Here is an 18,636-nt window from a genome sequence, read left to right as displayed (position 1 = left end):
CGTCAGTGTTCTTCGATGTACAAATAGAGCGCTTTAGGCATCTAATAAATAATTCAGAACAAACAAGTGCTTTAGCAGTCTTGAATTTGTTGAACTGCTACTTGATAAGAGAACATGTTTGGCATTGACAGAAATGTTGCCTAATATGATCCTCTGTGAATCGCTTTGGGGCTTACTGTAGGGATTCAAGGTGAGCATTTCCGTTCCTATTGGCAAGAACAATTTTTGAAAGTAAATCTCAGCGAATGTCAATCGATCGCCTGAAATTTTTGTTTTGCATTTTAGTGTTGTTTCGGATGAAGTATTCTTTGTGAAAATACTAGTCCTATCTATCTTTTGCATAAATTTGTTTTCTTGTATATCTTATCTGAAACGTTTGATTATAAATGAATAATCAGAAGAAACAAAATCTGAATTGTTTATGGTACCTAATAAAATGGTTTTAGCCTTTGTTTAAAATATAATTCTAAAAGAAATATTTGCTTCCGTTCGAACTTACTTTTTATAATATTGTTAACGTCTGTTCATTTTTGCATTAAATATGGTGTTTGAAGTAACACATTTAAGGAGGCTGGTGAGTCTTCCTTCATCTTATATTTTCGAGGAGAAGAAAATACTTTGTCTAGATATATAATAAAATGTGAAAATTTGAGAGTAGTATGTTAATATAGAAAATTATGTGTTTTATCATAATTACGGATGTATTATCTAAAATACACTATATATTTGTTTAAATCTTCTTTTTTTTTAAACTTTGCCAAACAAGGGGAGATAATTCAGATAGTATTGGAGATAACTCAAATAAAGTAATTTGTATGATAAAAAGTGATGGAATCTACCTATTTTTATATGTAGCAATATAAGTCCGATGACCCATTATTTCTTTTTCTAATCTGAAACCATATTATAAAAGATCACATTTTATCTCAAACATCTATGGTGTAATTTTATTTCATTCACACAAAATTGGATTTTCCATGCAAAATCTATACAAAATCTGACAATTTTGTACAAACAACCTGTAGCGCGAAAAAAAAATCCGGTGACCCATTCTTTATTTTATTTTGGATAAAAAGCATGATAAAAACTACATTTTTGACAAATTATTGAAAAATTCTATCGATTTTAATGAAGACACCCTCACCCCATCCATGGACAATTATATCTGATCTTCTGATCTGTAATGTGATAAAGCTTCAATAAGTGTAATTTTTAAAGAAATATTTAAACATTAAGAATTGTCTTGCTCTTTGAAATTGTAGGACATGTTGGAAAAATCCAGAATAGAGGACGTCACTGGACGAATAAAAATGTGTACATCAGAAATATTTAAACACATTATCATCCATTTAAAAGAAATGACTATTCACGAAATTAAAGAAAGGCATATTAACGTAAAAGAAGATAGCATATTATGGATTTTGACCTTGCCAGCAGAGTGGTATACACGAGAGAAAGACTTTTTCTTTACTTGCTGCGAAAAGGTAAGAATTATTCATTATGGCATTATTATTTTTGATTGATTATAATACTAGATGTAATATCAGTCTGATTAATTTTCATGTAGTCATACTTAATATATATTTAAACTTTAATTTTTCAATTACACAAAAGTGAACAGAATGATTTATAAAAATGGATGTACTCATAGCCTGTACAGAAGCAGATGGTTGCCTTAATAATAGACAGTTTTAAAATCAAAAGTAAAATCACAAAAATAATGAATTCCGAGGAAATTTCAAAACGGAAAGTCCCTAATCAAATGGCAAAATAAAAAACTCAAACACATCGTGTTGTGTTTTGACTTCTTTTATCAATACTGCTACAGGTTATAGTTTTAAATTGAAAAGGCTTGGTTTTCAGTATGGTGTTGAAACAGATTCGTCTACAGGTAAACTGTGTCCAAAGTAGACCTGACTTAAAGCTAACTTTGTGATTTTACCAAATTAGATTAATATTTAGAGGCGGGAAAATTATATTATGTATGGACCGTTTAAATATTTTCACAACAACTTTGAATTTCATGAAATGAATATCAAGCCCAATACTTTAAAACCTCCATATGACATAATGAAATCTATTATATACTGAGCCAGGAACCTATAACCCCTGTCATCTTTTGTATGTGTTTTGTTTTTAATATTGGTTTATTTGCATCTTAAGGATATTTCGAAAGCTGTGCGGTGAATTATGATTGTTCAAATCTTTATCTTTCGCCTTTATTATTATATTTTGGTAGTTTCAATCACTTTTTTTTTATTAGTTTTGCAATCGACTGTGTTCTACTTCCGGAATGTTACATCGACACTGATTGAATTTTTTTATATATATATTTCAATTGACAAGAAACATGTATACGTCTTTTTATTTCCAATATTTGTATGATTTCACATTTTTTTTTATTGCAATTAGTTTTCATCGAAGGGACTTTTCCTAAAGGCCTATAAATAAAGGAATACTTTGCAAAACAATCGGTGAACATATCTTTTTAACGTATTACAAAAATGAAATTTTGCATGTTAACAGGAAACATGCAAATTTAAAAGGCCAAATAAAGTACGAAGTTAAAGAGCTTTGAGGACCAACAATTCCTAAAAGTTTTGCCAAATGCAGCCAATGTAATCTGAGGTAGAAAAGCCTTAGTATTTCAAAAATTCCAGTTTTGTAAACATTTAATTAATAGTTATGACCATATCAATGATAATTCATGTCAACACATAAGTGTTGACTACTGGGCTGGTGATACACGCGGGAAATTAAAAATAAGAAGATTTGTTTCGACTGTTGTTAAAGAGATACGTAAGATACTAAAGGTACATTCAAACTTATAAATAAACTAATAATGCCACAGTAGAAAAGACAATCACTAGATAACAAAGCACAACATAGAAAGCTAAAGACTGAGCAAAACTAACTCCACCGGTGTTATCTCAGGTGCTTTGTAAGGGTTAGCATATCCTGCTCCGCATCATTTTAAATTTATTATGTACACACTGGTATAGTTATACATCTTTTTTGTCTCGGTGAAAATAATCTATTTTCAAATCATATTGGTTCAAATTGAACGAGTTTGTTTTCTTTTGATTTTATACTTCAAATTTTTTTTTTATGAAACGTCAATATCTTTTTGTAGGTTATAATTGATTAGTGTACATTATATCATTTTCAGCTGTGACTATTTAAATGTCATGGTTGTTTTATCCTTATACTTTATCAATTTGCTGTTGCAAAATTTTGAAATTATTTTCAATAAAGAAGTATATCTCCTTCATGAAATGATCTGAAACCTTGTCCGGCTTTGATTATACTCGTTGACCTTTTCGGTTTTATCAGTTCTTTAATGTTTTAATAAGTTTTGTATTTTCTCAATATGTTGAACTCGGGCACCACTTAAGACACATTTACTGTCGAAATTCGCATCTGGTACAGAAAATATGCTACTGTTTATGTAATTATCAATTTATGCTTTATAAGAATATGTGAAATTAATTACAGGCTGGGATACAAAACAGCAAGTTATTAATGCTATGCGAATCTAAGGCGGCGTTCATTTACTGTCAAAGTTTGGAAGGCAAAAGAAATACACCAATGTTAAACTGTGGCATGCAGCATTTGATAGTTGATATAGGAGGTATGTTGACGACATTGAATGAAATGATTTAATTTTATTTTGAAGTCAGACACAAAAAGGCCTTAATCTATTTCATACATGACCCTAACATTGTATTTGAATATGTTATAAATGAAAATAGCACTTCATCAATATATATATATATGTATAAATTAAGTATTGTTATAATTTACTACTGTGAATAAGAGGCAACATTAGTTTACCGATGTTCAAATATAATAAAGGAATAAAGAAGATATGAATCGAAATTAAAAATAAACTTAAATCGAGGTAATTGCATGAACTCCATTAGTGCGATACTGTACTCGAAATGTGATAATAATGTATTATTATTTACCTTGAATCGTAACGATTTTTTTCTATGATTGATTAATAAAACAATCAGTGTTTGTGTAAGGTGACATTTACTTGTTATGTTTATTAATTGCGAATTTAATATCAAAACCATGCTTAGTAATATTGGTTTCCTTATTCAGGGGGTACAAGCCAGTTGTCGGTACTTCAACCAGTAGACGCAAATGAATTAAAAGAACAGCATCCTTCTGCCGTTTTACCATGTGCTGGGGATACGCTAGATAAGGATATAATGTACTTTTTTGGAAAAATTGTCGGTGATAGGGTTGTCGACGATCTTAAAAAGAAAGCCAGCTGTTACAATGATATTCAGAAAGAGTTTGAATCTGCTAAAATGCAACACGCAAGCAACGTACCATGGGCAAGATTCTCCTTGCCAGTCGACATTTTGAATAAACTATGTGTTCAGTTACATAACGAGACATTTGTCGAAATGCTTTGCAAACATCCAAAAGTAAACATGGACATAGAACATTTAACTGACGAAAAGAAAAAGGAAACCATATCTCTGAAAGGCGGAAAATTTTTCATTGGTAAAGATTATTTGTCTGAATTATACCAAAAAGTAATAGATGTTATATCTTCAGAAATAATTAATTATCTTAAAAGATATTCTCTTACCAGCATTACTTCGATAGTCCTTGTCGGAGGATTATCAAATTGTAGACTTGTAAGACAAGCTATTGAAAAAGCATTTCCAAAAAAGAAAATTTTTCTTGCTGATGATTCAGTTTTTGCTGTTGCAAAAGGGGCAATTTTATTTGGCTGTAAGCCAACCATTATAACCACAAGAATTACAGGATACACATATGGACGTCGAATTCGTCCGAAATTCGAACAGGGAGTCCATAATCCAAAGAAAAAGGTAAAAGATGATAAAGGACCGGATCGTTGTAAGGACGTGTTTGAATCTTTTATGAGTAAAAACCAAATCGTACCAATTGGTACTACTGTGAAACTTGTATATTTTACAGTATACCCACACAAATATGTAACAATAGTTTTATATATGTCTGAGAAGGATGATCCAAAATATGTGGACGAGGAGGGATGCAAGAAGATCCTTGAATTCAATGTCAAACTTTCTAGGCCTAGTAAGAGAAGACAGTATATTGATGTCGAGTGTGTATTTGAATACGACAAAGTTACCGTGAAGGCAGTCGATAAAGCATCAGGAGAAATTAAATCTTCATATTTTCAACTATACTAATATACGTTTATTTTGCTGAAATATTAGAATATTCGTATCGGATTCGTTGACTTAAGAGAATTTTTATTTATTTAAACATAAGGAAATTCTTTTAAATACACTGATAAATACGGATAGAAAAATCACTAAAAATATTATAGAGCTCCAATGTAAATTAAAAAAGGGGAAGTTCATAAAAACGTTAAAAAAAATAAAACGTTAGATTTTATCAACCTACGGAAAACAACTATGTGACTTGGTACAGACATTTTCGAATAAATTGTAGACTGAACCTTTTTTTGTTTTATGCTAGCTGAACCTCCCATTTGAATACCATTTGTCTATAATTCCGTTATCTTGAGAAAGAATATTGGTTAAGCAACCCAAACAAACGTTATATGTGACAATAATTGAGATCCAGCAACATATATCATATACATGCAACACAAACGATTAAAAAAATCCAACAAACATACAAATAAATGCAATAAAGACGCAAACAAAAAAAAAGCTTCTGCACTTGATTTAAATTTGACAAAGAAGCCAACAAAAAAGTTTTTGAAGTTGAAAGTAACTATACACAGTATATAGTATACACTTTCTCGATAAATTACAAACTAAGTAAATTTAAATACAAGGGTAAAAAAAATAAAAACAACACCCGATTGCGTCCGATTCGCACATCTTCACCCACCTGCACCAGGAACGCCCAAAGTTAAATAACAGATAGTTGGATGTATAAATACCGAGTCACGTCAAGAGTCAAACGACTAAAAGGAACCTTATAGCACAAAGACAAATTAAGGGAAGACTGCAATGTAAAAAAAGACACATCACCTAGAATCTATAACTCAAGACCCTTTTGTATTATTTGTGAAATAGATAAAGATTTTTTAATAAAAAAAAAAGAAAGTAGGTTAAATATATTACTAGTGTTTTTTTTTATTATTTTTTTTATTTTGTTTTCGCCTGACCCTTTTAGACTTTATGAAATATGCTGCGTTCACACGTATTTCGAATTCGATTCGCATTAACTAATTTCAATTAGTTTAATTCGCATTTGAAACGTTTTAATACGAATTGCAATGCGCGTTAAATTCGCTTTACTATCCGAACCGCGTTAACATTTAATTCGCATTATCAATTATTAATTATAATTTAAAACAAAACAACCAATTTAGAGCCAAAAACATCTCGAAACTTGTTCTCTTGATCTGATATGGCATTTATCGTAATCATTTTTCCTTCTCATTTCATAACAGGTCTGCAGTTTTCCTATTTTTTCCAAGAACATTTTATTCTGGTATTTTGCACAAACCTTTGTTAAACGACAAAACATCTTTTGGTTTGTATTTGAAAGTTTGCCAAGATATAACACTTCTAAAAATCTTCTTTATGGAACGACCATTTGATTTTGATGGAGGGTGCCAGGATCAAATTTGAAATAAAAAGGCAGGATCTCAAGAGCACTTGTTCTGGAAATTCGAATAACAATTTAAGAAGTAGCCACACCACAGTTTAATTCAAATTGAAGCGAAAACGCATTTCTAATGCGAATTGGATAATACGAATTAGTCAATTCAAATTCGAATTAAAAAAAAAGAAGAGTGTGTAAACGCCATTAGCGAATACGATTCAAATTCGATTCGAATTAATTTTTCGTTTGAACGAGGCATTAGTTGGCGTCCGTCGTCGTTGGTTGTTGTCCATCCACCAATTTATATTTGTTAGCTTTTCTCATCACTTGGCATCCGTTTACTTTTACAACAACAAAAACATGATTGTATGAAACTACCCTACAAAATTTAACCAAACCTAGCAACAATCATTATCTTGGTATCTTATTTTAAATAGTAAGTCACATGACCCCGTCTTTCAACTTACATGGCCGACATGGCTAAAAATAGAACAGAGGGGGTAAAATTCAAGTTTTGTCTTTTAACTAGAATACCTTATAATAAAGACGGGGCAAAAATATTCAGAATGTTAATATCTATCTGGACTAAGCAACACGAACCCCACCAAAAACTGGGGTTAATCTCATGTGCTCCGGAAGGGTAAGCAGATCCTGCTCCACATGTGGCACCCGTCGTGTTGCTCATGTTAGTACAAACCCGGTAATAAGTCTAATTCGGTAGGTCTCATTCGTGAAAAGGGAACGGGATTGTAGTTACGACATAAGGAACATATCCGATATCATCTGTGAAACGGATATTTCATAACGGTCAACCAACTCGTGATGTCGTCCGTAAAATTTACGAAGGGATGATCTCATTTTCACCATTTGGAACTCTTGGTTTAAAAGCTTCCTTAAATAACGATTTGAACATTTTTTTTTTAAAGTGTGGCACATTATCTTGAATACTATAATAGATACAGGGAAACTTTAAAAGCAAAAATGATCAGCAACACACGATCTACAAATAAATGTCATGATCAAAATTGACAGACAAGTTATTGCCCATAAGTGACAATTTTTAACATTTTTATTTTGGGTTTTGGCTAATATCTTCAAAAGTATAATAAATAGATATGATAAAACTTAAATAAGCAAAAATGATAAGATAGACAGGATCTACAAATGTGTGAAATGACTGAAATTATCCGAAGACTCTTCATTTGGAGTTACTGTTCTTTAATGTCGACTTTTACCGATTTTTAGTTTTGTCGGAAAGGGGGGGTGGGGGGCTATTAATAAAATCCAACCGTCTGTCCGTTCGTCCGTTCATCCGTCCGGATATAGTTACATTGTTTGTCCTCCTACAGGTTTTGAGCTACAGCTTTAATATTTTGTAGGTCGTTTGTACATTGTACACATGATAGAAGTGTACATGCATGTCTACAGGATTTTGATTTTTTTCAAATATTCTCAAAATGCCAGGTATTTGGACTTGTCAATTTTTTTAAATTTATTTGGTACTAGCTGCATAGAGAAAATAGACATTCAGAATTAAGATATAAGATAGATCATCATACATAGATTTATACCTTCTTATGGTCAGGCGGGGGCACCATTTGTGTCTAACAGACAGCGCAACAATTTCAAGTTGTATTTCAACATCACTGTTTGTGATGTCTTCGATCGGAAAACCACTTTCCTGGTTTAGATTAATAGATGATGTTGATATGAAATGGAATAAAAGTGACAGAGATTTAGATACATTCATCACTTATGGTAACAGCATTCATCAAAGTATCAAATTTACTCATGAGAGATCTAAATCCAAAATCACCTTCCTCGATACTTCCAGCTCCCTAACAGATGGCATGATATCCACAGACCTATATTCAAAGCCTACTGATACTCACCAATACCTGTCACCAAAAACACAAAATTATTCAAACAAGTTTTCAGCATGAATATCCTAGTGATTGAACAGAACATTAACTGGAGTGATGCCCAGCGACAGGTTCGGGAACGCTTTTGGATAAAGGAACTAAATGTACTTAAAATCTCCTTCGCCATGCTCGTCCGAATTTAAAACATTTCTTTACTAAAATCCTTGGTATAATAAATAAAACAAAACTCTAGGTATAGGTTTAGTTGCTCGCAGTAACTTTTCGCTTTTCTCTTTTCTAGCAAGCAATGTTTAATAACATTATAAACCAACATATTATAATAACAATATTCAAAATACAAATAAAATTGTCCAATACATTTAAATGGACTGAAATCAAACTTGATATTGTAATATACATTAATATGCGACAATAAACTGCAAACTGACTGTCGTAGTTACTGTGAGCGCATTTCGACGAAATGACACCCAAAAATTTTCTTTATATACTATAACGGAACCCCACCTTTTAAATAAACCGCCAAAATATTTCACGTGCATGTTTTACCCATATATATTTATATCCAAAAACAAGAACCCGTTATACAACTACTCTCACTAACCAGTTTTGAACATATAACTAGACGTGTTAGGAAAGTCAATACAATTTTGTCGCTGATGTTAAATACTAATACCACTACAGGCTTTTGTGGGGACCATCTCAAAAAGCCCAGGTAGTCATTATTTATAGTTACCTGTATGGGTTTGTTTGATAATACTGAGATGATTTTTATACAACTAGATAATAACAATTTTTACCGAGGAGGATCCAGCAAAACAACACGATAATTATTAATATTATCATAAAATTGCCTTGGCTCATAGTAATTATCGAATACGTTTAAGATCGTTGTTCCCCCATTTCTTACTATGTTGTAGTCTCGATTACCCAGACGCATATATAAATATAGCGTCTGGGGTGATTAACCGGACTGGTCAGATATTTATAGGGGGCGTAACAAATAATTAAATATAGAATTTATCTATAAATAGCACTTCCGTTATCCCCAAAATAATTTAAAAAAACAGTAGTATATGTATGTAAAGTATATGTGATTATTAAAACTGACATTCTTGTAGCTCACCCTATGTTGCCCAACTTGATGATGGGCAATTTTAATAGAGACGTGATGTCAAATAAATAAAACGGCTTCAAATACCATTTCACACGTATTCTTGTCTCAGTGATTTATAAACATGTAATAAAGATCTATAGTCAAAATAAAGCTTTTGGCCGTACTTATTCAGATTTCGGACATTTTTTTCGTTAATTAAAAGTACTTATAAGTTTTTTTGTCATGATTTTCATCTAAGACTTTATCATAAACTACTTTTCTAGCTTAAATTTCTAAAAAAAAACGATTAAAAACTGTAATTAACGGTGTTCTTTTTTTACCTGAATTTTGTACATGTACATTTTTTTTTAAAAGAGAAAAATCAATTGGTAAAGAAAGGTCGAACTAGCATTCACAGACAGTGACTAGGTTCCACTCTTTGGGCTTTATAAAGTTTTATTGAAAATTTGTGTTAATTTTAATGAAGCGTTGACAACACACACTTGTCCCGCTTTTTCTACTATCAAACATGAACCTCTTCTGTAAATGGATACATGTTTGATGGAACAAGATTCGAGGCAAGTATGTGTCAATCTGCTCTGATAGCCTAATGCAGTTCTTCGTTACGGTAAATGTGAAACAAAAATGGTAAATATGATACAAAAACGGATGTAACAAGGTATATTTCGACCCCTAATATTGCAATTTTCGGCCGGGAGGTAGGGGTGTGCCCCCTTAATCCCCTTTACCAGGGTGCCTCAGTTGGCGGCACCAAACACCTGCCTCGTCTGATTCTGAGGCCTAGTTACGACCCTGTCTAAATGTTATAGCACTCGTCATAGGTGGATCCAGCCCCCCCCTCTTTTCGTGGGAAAAATTTGGTTGATAATATAGGGAATCACTGAAGCATGACTGTAGCGGCCCTCTCCCCCTTATAACAAGTTCTGGATCCGTCACTGATCGTGTATAGAGGATACCACGCTCTCTGCGCGCTAAGAGAGGGGTCCGTAGGTGGACAGTTGTACTTAAAGCTAAATGTGTGCCCCAATACAAAAAACCCCAACTTTCTAGTGAGTCATAATTTCTCCGACCTGTATCCCGAACGGCCTATATAATAATTCAGGACCTCCTTTTTATATTTATTGTTAATTTCTTTTCGTCCTGAACATTACCACTATTTACCACAAGACGATAACCAATCAACCCACAATCAATCTATTCTTATATATAGCACACCAGGTTATTCTCTTATCTTCGTACTATAAAATACCATTATTCTCTATTTTTCATATTATAGCACACCACTATTCTCTGTTCTTTATATTGTATCACACCATTAGTCTCTATTCTTTTTTTATCCATTTTTCATAGTTTTGTCTCATTATTCTCATTTCTGCAAATTTCTGTTATAATTTATGCTGTCCTTTTTATATATTCCTTCAGATATCTGATACACTTACCTTACAAAAAAAGCACACATCAAGTTACGTCTATGTAAAGAAAGACAACTCATACAAATACTAAGATTGCAATGTAGAAAAACTTCCTTAACAACAATTACCGGCAGATCAGTGAGATCACACAATGAGCCAACAGTCTGAATGTTTCTTAGCTGTTACACCAATAATCTATATCGCCTAATCCTTTTGGGAAGAAAATATTTAGGAACCAACCTCCACACAATACCACTTTGCCAATGTTACCCCGCGTCTATGAAGAAAATACAGAACTGAACCAGTCATTCATGAAACTCAATACTCTTTAAATGCATGTTTGTATTATGCACATGGAGAAGATGGAATGGGATTTATCCCATACTGCATGGTAACTTGTAAAAAAAACAATAACTCAAAAGTGTATTCTACTTCTCCAACTATTATAATATCCATCATGTATTAGCATGCAATAAAGGACAGCTTCACAAGAACAATAATTTCTCCTGTGAACCTTTATATAAAAATAAGGAGATTGTTATTATTGCTAACGAGGCAACAACCCAGCAGAGTTCAAATGACGTGGATATAAGCAAATATAGTCACTGCACGGCCTTCAATATTAAAAAAAGTCCATACCATATAGTCAACGATAAAAGGGCCCGACATGAAAATGAGATATAATTCAAACCTGAAAACTAACTGTTTTATTGTTTATATGATTTTTAATTTGTTAATACAAATCTTAATTCTCTAACATATCTGACAACAATGTGTTTCTTGATTTTTGTTTTATTTCCTTAATATACGTCTGTGTACCTTTTTCCCCTTTGTGGTTGCTATCAAAATAATGTTTACCCAACATTTTTGGTTCTGTGATTTATTTATACTGATTGATGCTTCAGTATTTAAAAAAATCTTTGAATCTTGTTCTTATAAAATTGAAGCTGTTTAAGCATTATACAATGAAAATCCTGAACATTATATATTTTTTTTTATTCTTCACATTTTTCACATAAAATCTGTGTCCAGAAATCATCATTGGTTTGTCTACAAAAGAAATAAAATATTAAAATCATTGTAATTTTTGATCACCTGCATAGCATATATGAAAAACAAATTGTTTGAAAAAAACATCATAGAAATATATTGTATAAATTATTGTCCTGGGGCAAAATGAATCCTGCCTCGGAGTGCGAGATTTTCTCGTTGCGTTGAAGACCCATTGGTGACATTGGGCTGTTTCCTGCTCTTTGGTCGGGTTGGTGTCTCTTTGAGACATTCCCTGTTTCTATTCTCTATCCAAACCATGCATGGGTTTTTCGCATTTTTGAAGGCCATACAGTTGTCTATAATTGCTCACATCCATTTCATTTGAAATTGGGTGGATAGTTGTCTCATTGGAATTCATACCACATCACCTTATTTGTATAATGTTGACATTTTGGTACTTTTCACTTTTTGTTTTAGTCTAATCACGACCTCTTAATCATGTTGATGTCTACTTTTTGTAATTTATGTCATTGGGTTCACCGGTTGCTGCCTCATTGACACCTCATTTCATTGATGCTGAATCTATTGTTTTATTGTCTATTGTTTAGCAGAAAATCGAATTTTCATTGTTTTTCTCGTGCCATGGTTTTGCTCAGCATTAAAAAAAATACAGGTTTAGATAGCCATTTGATATCTTCCCTGACAACATTTTTATTCATTTATGAACTTTTTTGTGTGTGAAAAAAATGCCTTTTAATAGTGCAATAAAAGTGCAAAAAATGTGTTTTTCTATTTTAAGTTGACCGGTCCAGTCTTTGTTTACAAACAGTATATTTAAATTTTTATTTAGTGAAATATGAGTTAAACGAAATTACTTTTCATAACAACGTGTCCCACTTTCTTAACTGTATTGTATAAGCTAAATGCATTTGTTTAAAAAAAAATCGAGTACAAAACATTTTGACCGTTTGGTGTATGTACAAAATGGCATCTTCTAGATACACTTTGTTTGTTTTTCTTCTACTTATGGTTTTGGATTGCGTTCCCTCCTTTGAATGTGTACATCATTGCATATCTCTCCTCCCCCTTTTTTACACATATCAAGATGCAAACTCCCTTATACAGATAGATACAACAAACTAATCTTGAAGGTCATATTTCGGCGTCATAGCACTTTTCCATCAAGTATTTATAACGTTAAAGATACTACATATCAACCCCAAAATGTACGACTGTTCGAGTGGTCCCAGTCAATACAAAAATTGCCATTCATTGTATAACTATTAACTCGTTTGTATAGCACGGACATGCATGAAATAATATAACTACTCGATGTATCAGGTTGCATTGAAATTTATGTTACAGTTTGTGTTGTTATATCATCTTACCAAGGTTGGATGTGCTGTTATTTTCCTTCGCGGCCATGAAAGCCATGCTGTCTGGTGTTTTCCATGACTTGTATTTCGTCACAAAAAAAATATAAATAGCTTCAAACAACAATCGATACACTCGGGCTTTTCAATAATATTATCGTAATGTCATTTCTTCCGAAGTCAATAACCAACTTCTTGGTTATTCGTCTTGGACGTTATCCTTAAACACAAGCTAAAAAAGCCGATACTATTCCGATTGTCATAAATTACCATTTTTATATCATTTGTCATCCAGACGCTATACTTTGAAAAATAAAGCGGCTGGATGATCGAGACTAACTATGTTGTTGAACGACTACAAGAAAAATCTGCAAAGTGATCAAAATAAATGAATAAAAAACACACTGTAATCAAATCACATCCGAATCCGATGTTTTACTCTACGTCAATCTTTGTTCAAAATGTTCGTTTATTTCAAACTTATTTAAGACATACCTTTCATAGCATTTATACGGGATTTTGCTCCTCTTTTTATCGGGGGTGGAGGGGGCATACGGTGACCTGTAGTTGCAAACATTTGAGTCATTTGGTCTCTGGTAGATAGTCGCCTACTTTGGCAATCATACCACATCTCCTTAATTTATATAATTTTCTAGTTTAGAGAAATGTGTAGCTTAAAATTCTAATAAAAAACCCTAGAAATTTGTTTACTTGACAAGTAAAAACAAGAATGTGTCCATAGTACACGGATGCCCTACTCGCACTATCATTTTCTATGTTCAGTGGACCGTGAAATTGGGGGTCAAAACTCTAATTTGGCATTGAAATTAGAAAGATCATATCATAGGGAACATGTGTACTAAGTTTCAAGTTGATTGGCCTTTTACTTCATCAAAAACTACCTTGACCAAAAACTTTTACCTGAAGCGGGACACACGGACGGACGTACGGACGGACGAACGAACGAACGGACGAACGGACGAACGAACGAACGAACGAAGGAACGGACGCACTGACAGAAAAACATAATGCCCCTCTACTATCGTAGGTGGGGCATAAAATAAAAGAATGACACAAAAGCTATTTCAATTTGATAATCTTTGTCTTTTTATTTTATCTAAAAAGGTCACTCTGGTAATTTTATGTAATGCTAAAAGCTGCAATACCTTAAAAAAAACCGTTAAAATGTGTGAACTAATTATTCTTATTACCATTTTAACAGACATTTTCTTTCTATTAACTTTTGTCAGTTAGTTTTTTGGACAGAAGAGGTTATCGAAATAAGTTTAAAAAGATTACCACATTTGGGCATTATTCAAGCATGTTAAATTTACGTTTCGGTGAAGTTTTTTTTCTTGGTATCACAGCTTCCTCCACCAACAAAACAGAATACTACGATTAAATTGAGATATTGTTGAAAGTGGTGTTAAACTTTAATATGGAGAAGTTAATTTTATTATCTTAGGGTCTGAAGGATATTTTGATAATGGAATATTCGTTTTCACCTATAGCAAAGCCTGCTAAATTATATGTAGGGCAATTTTTTTTTCGATTTCCTTCATTTTGTTCTACCTAATATTTACTATACTCTCCGCTTTCTAAATTGGACGGTATATATAGATGGTTGGATGGGTCTATCCGTCCATTCTTTTTTCCTTCTGTATTCCATTCATACCGGAGATAGTAGTAAGCAATACGAATCACATACGGCTCGTGGAAAGTGGTTTTCTTGAACATTAAAACGATGCGCAGCAAGACAACCTTACATATTCTACTCATATTATTTAATGTATATATTTGGACTTGTGGCCGTAAAATCCGCCATTCCCATTCTTGACCCTTACATATTTTTTGTTTGTTTTGTTTTGCACTCCCAAATCAAACAAATACAAATGAATGTATGAAGATCTACGTAAGGCCAATGCACGTCCTAAAAAAATTGGAGTCGACGTTAACTGTTCGCTTCATATCAAACACACCACAAAGATAAACTATACTACGCCGGGATACTTTTCAATGCAATTGCATTTTGAGAAAGTCCACACTTAAATCTTGTATCGGTATTGGTATTTAACATCAGCGCAGTATTTAAATCCCTTTCCTAACACGTCTAACTATAACACAGGGAAAACCCCCTAGTCTCAACGAAAAGAAATTTAATTCATCCAAACGGCATCAATAAGAAATACTAGCAGTTTAATAAAGGGACTCTTCTCTAATTTTACACGCATTCTAACATACTGCTGCATTTTGACAATTTGGGGTGTATGTATACACAGGCACGTCTTTAAAGTATTGAGTTTTGTTTTATTTGATGAGATTCAAGATTTGGGATTAAATCAAGAGACCAAAGCTTACCTGTGTTATTGAGCTATTTTACACAGACAATTAGTGTTGTTAACAATATAGACACTGACGAAGGCTATTTGTTACGCCGATATATATCATCTTCGTATATTACAATCTTATATCAATCAGTATACTAAAATTCTTTTCTAGAGGCGAGTGTCAACTATCATTAACGAATCTTTTATGTTACTCTCATCTAATTAATGCTTCATATACTATTTATACTGTAATTTATTAATTTATTAAGGCACTAACTTTCAAATTTTTGTGGGCATCCGCATGGTTTGTTTTTCTCTCATGGTAACAGTATTGATCACAGAAACTTCTTTTTCTTTCTTCTTTGTGTATATGTTGTGTACAAGTTATCATTTTGTACAAAAAATTTGTACAAATTATAATGTGTAACTTTACTTTGTACCAATTGTTATTTGTACAAAATTTGACTAAAATTCACTTATAACGTGTACAATAATTTATAGTATGGATTTTGTTATAAAAAAGCATTGATACACACTAGACTTGTTATCAATGACAACACTATAAACCTTATTTACAAAATACAAAAATATCCAGATGAAGACAGGAAATGTAATTGATACATGCATGCCAGTTTAAAATTCTGATAGTACAATAGAAATTGGTCCAAGTGACAATTCTGATAAAATAATAAAAATTTGCCCCAGTGATAATTCTGATAGTATAATAGAAATTGGCCCCATTGACAATTCTGAAAGTTATATTTTTACAGGATATTTGTCGAGAAATCAAATTGAAGCTGTAAAAGACACATTTTCATTCGTAGCAACGGTTCCTGAGCTTCATCTTTCACTACATGAAGCAGTTTAAAAGCTTTCAAAAAATGTTGGTCAGGGGTTTATTTAATGTAAATGCAAAGGGGTGCAGCACTTCTTAATGTAAAATATGCTGTGCAATTCCCGATGCCATGATTCACTCATTTATTGTGTGGTCATTGAATACACATTCTATAGTGTGTATCAATGCTTTTTTATAACAAAACCCATACTATAAATTATTGTACAAGTTTTAAGTGAATTATAGTCAAATTTTGTACAAATTGTATTTTGTACAAGCACTTTTTGTACAAATTACAATTTGTACTAAGTCAAAATACAAATTATAATTTGTACAATGTTTTTGTACAAATTATGATTTGTACAAAATGATAACTTGTATACAACATATACAATATTCCATCGACATCCGATGATTACATACGGTTACATACGTGGACTATTTATATAAAAAAAACTCTAAAAAAAAATGAATAATTATTTAGTGCAAAGAAAATAGAAATTCGTGATGTAGTCTATATACAATCTTAGTTTATGCAGTTAAATAATAGAACAATGAACAGCAGGGGTGAGCCATTCCCGGACACTATCAACTGATGGTGCCTGAACAAGTAGCATAGGAAGCTGATTCCATTGTGGTACTGTGTATAAAAAGTGAAAGTGTCTGTATGAGTCCTTGGATGTATATATGTGAGTGCATAATTTTTTCTGGTTCTTGAACCTGCTTGTTATAGTGTGTCAGATGGAATAACAATAAGATGGTATGATATCTTATACATCATCATCAATCATCTTGTGCGTAGCCTACGTTCTGCTAGTGGTGGTAATTGTAATATGGTAAGCATGTTTGTCACACTACTTGTATTCTGATATTTATTGCAGATATATCGAGAAACTCGTCGTTGGACCATCTCAGTTGTGGATACAGATTCGGTTGTGTGAGGGTCGCAAACAGAACAAGAATATTCAAGTTTGGGTTGGACGAGTGCTTGGTATGCCTGGGTTTTATGTTTGGGTTTGTTGTTAATAAATTAAGTATTAGAAAACCCTTCTAAACCACCGTTAAAATGTGTGAACTAATTATTCTTATTACCATTTTAACAGACATTTTCTTTCTATTAACTTTTGTCAGTTAGTTTTTTGGACAGAAGAGGTTATCGAAATAAGTTTAAAAAGATTACCACATTTGGGCATTATTCAAGCATGTTAAATTTACGTTTCGGTGAAGTTTTTTTTCTTGGTATCACAGCTTCCTCCACCAACAAAACAGAATACTACGATTAAATTGAGATATTGTTGAAAGTGGTGTTAAACTTTAATATGGAGAAGTTAATTTTATTATCTTAGGGTCTGAAGGATATTTTGATAATGGAATATTCGTTTTCACCTATAGCAAAGCCTGCTAAATTATATGTAGGGCAATTTTTTTTTCGATTTCCTTCATTTTGTTCTACCTAATATTTACTATACTCTCCGCTTTCTAAATTGGACGGTATATATAGATGGTTGGATGGGTCTATCCGTCCATTCTTTTTTCCTTCTGTATTCCATTCATACCGGAGATAGTAGTAAGCAATACGAATCACATACGGCTCGTGGAAAGTGGTTTTCTTGAACATTAAAACGATGCGCAGCAAGACAACCTTACATATTCTACTCATATTATTTAATGTATATATTTGGACTTGTGGCCGTAAAATCCGCCATTCCCATTCTTGACCCTTACATATTTTTTGTTTGTTTTGTTTTGCACTCCCAAATCAAACAAATACAAATGAATGTATGAAGATCTACGTAAGGCCAATGCACGTCCTAAAAAAATTGGAGTCGACGTTAACTGTTCGCTTCATATCAAACACACCACAAAGATAAACTATACTACGCCGGGATACTTTTCAATGCAATTGCATTTTGAGAAAGTCCACACTTAAATCTTGTATCGGTATTGGTATTTAACATCAGCGCAGTATTTAAATCCCTTTCCTAACACGTCTAACTATAACACAGGGAAAACCCCCTAGTCTCAACGAAAAGAAATTTAATTCATCCAAACGGCATCAATAAGAAATACTAGCAGTTTAATAAAGGGACTCTTCTCTAATTTTACAC

General features: G+C 32.5%; 1 protein-coding gene and 1 long non-coding RNA gene across 4 annotated transcripts in view; one reads left to right on the top strand and one right to left on the bottom strand.

Annotated features, from left to right (window-relative positions):
- The window catches only part of LOC127716128 (heat shock 70 kDa protein 12A-like), a 44,942-nt gene extending 39,476 nt beyond the window's left edge, over positions 1 to 5,466 (top strand). For all 3 annotated transcript variants that reach the window (XM_052222226.1, XM_052222224.1, XM_052222225.1), the window contains 3 exons: positions 1,263 to 1,484; positions 3,496 to 3,631; positions 4,108 to 5,466. In XM_052222226.1, coding sequence (XP_052078186.1) covers positions 1,263 to 1,484; positions 3,496 to 3,631; positions 4,108 to 5,195 — 1,446 coding nt within the window. In that variant the 3' untranslated portion in view covers positions 5,196 to 5,466. The remainder of the gene's footprint in view (positions 1 to 1,262; positions 1,485 to 3,495; positions 3,632 to 4,107) is intronic.
- Positions 5,467 to 11,688: 6,222 nt separating this feature from the next.
- Positions 11,689 to 13,699, bottom strand: LOC127716156 (uncharacterized). The gene is made up of 2 exons (XR_007988784.1): positions 13,382 to 13,699; positions 11,689 to 12,050 (listed from the first exon to the last, which is right to left on the bottom strand). It is a non-coding gene; the product is annotated as an uncharacterized LOC127716156 (long non-coding RNA).
- Positions 13,700 to 18,636: the final 4,937 nt, after the last annotated feature.

The sequence above is a fragment of the Mytilus californianus genome, unplaced genomic scaffold (assembly GCF_021869535.1).
Source record: "Mytilus californianus isolate M0D057914Y unplaced genomic scaffold, xbMytCali1.0.p SCAF_9, whole genome shotgun sequence".
Lineage (NCBI taxonomy): Eukaryota > Metazoa > Mollusca > Bivalvia > Mytilida > Mytilidae > Mytilus > Mytilus californianus.
This window is presented reverse-complemented; position numbering and strand designations above follow the sequence as displayed.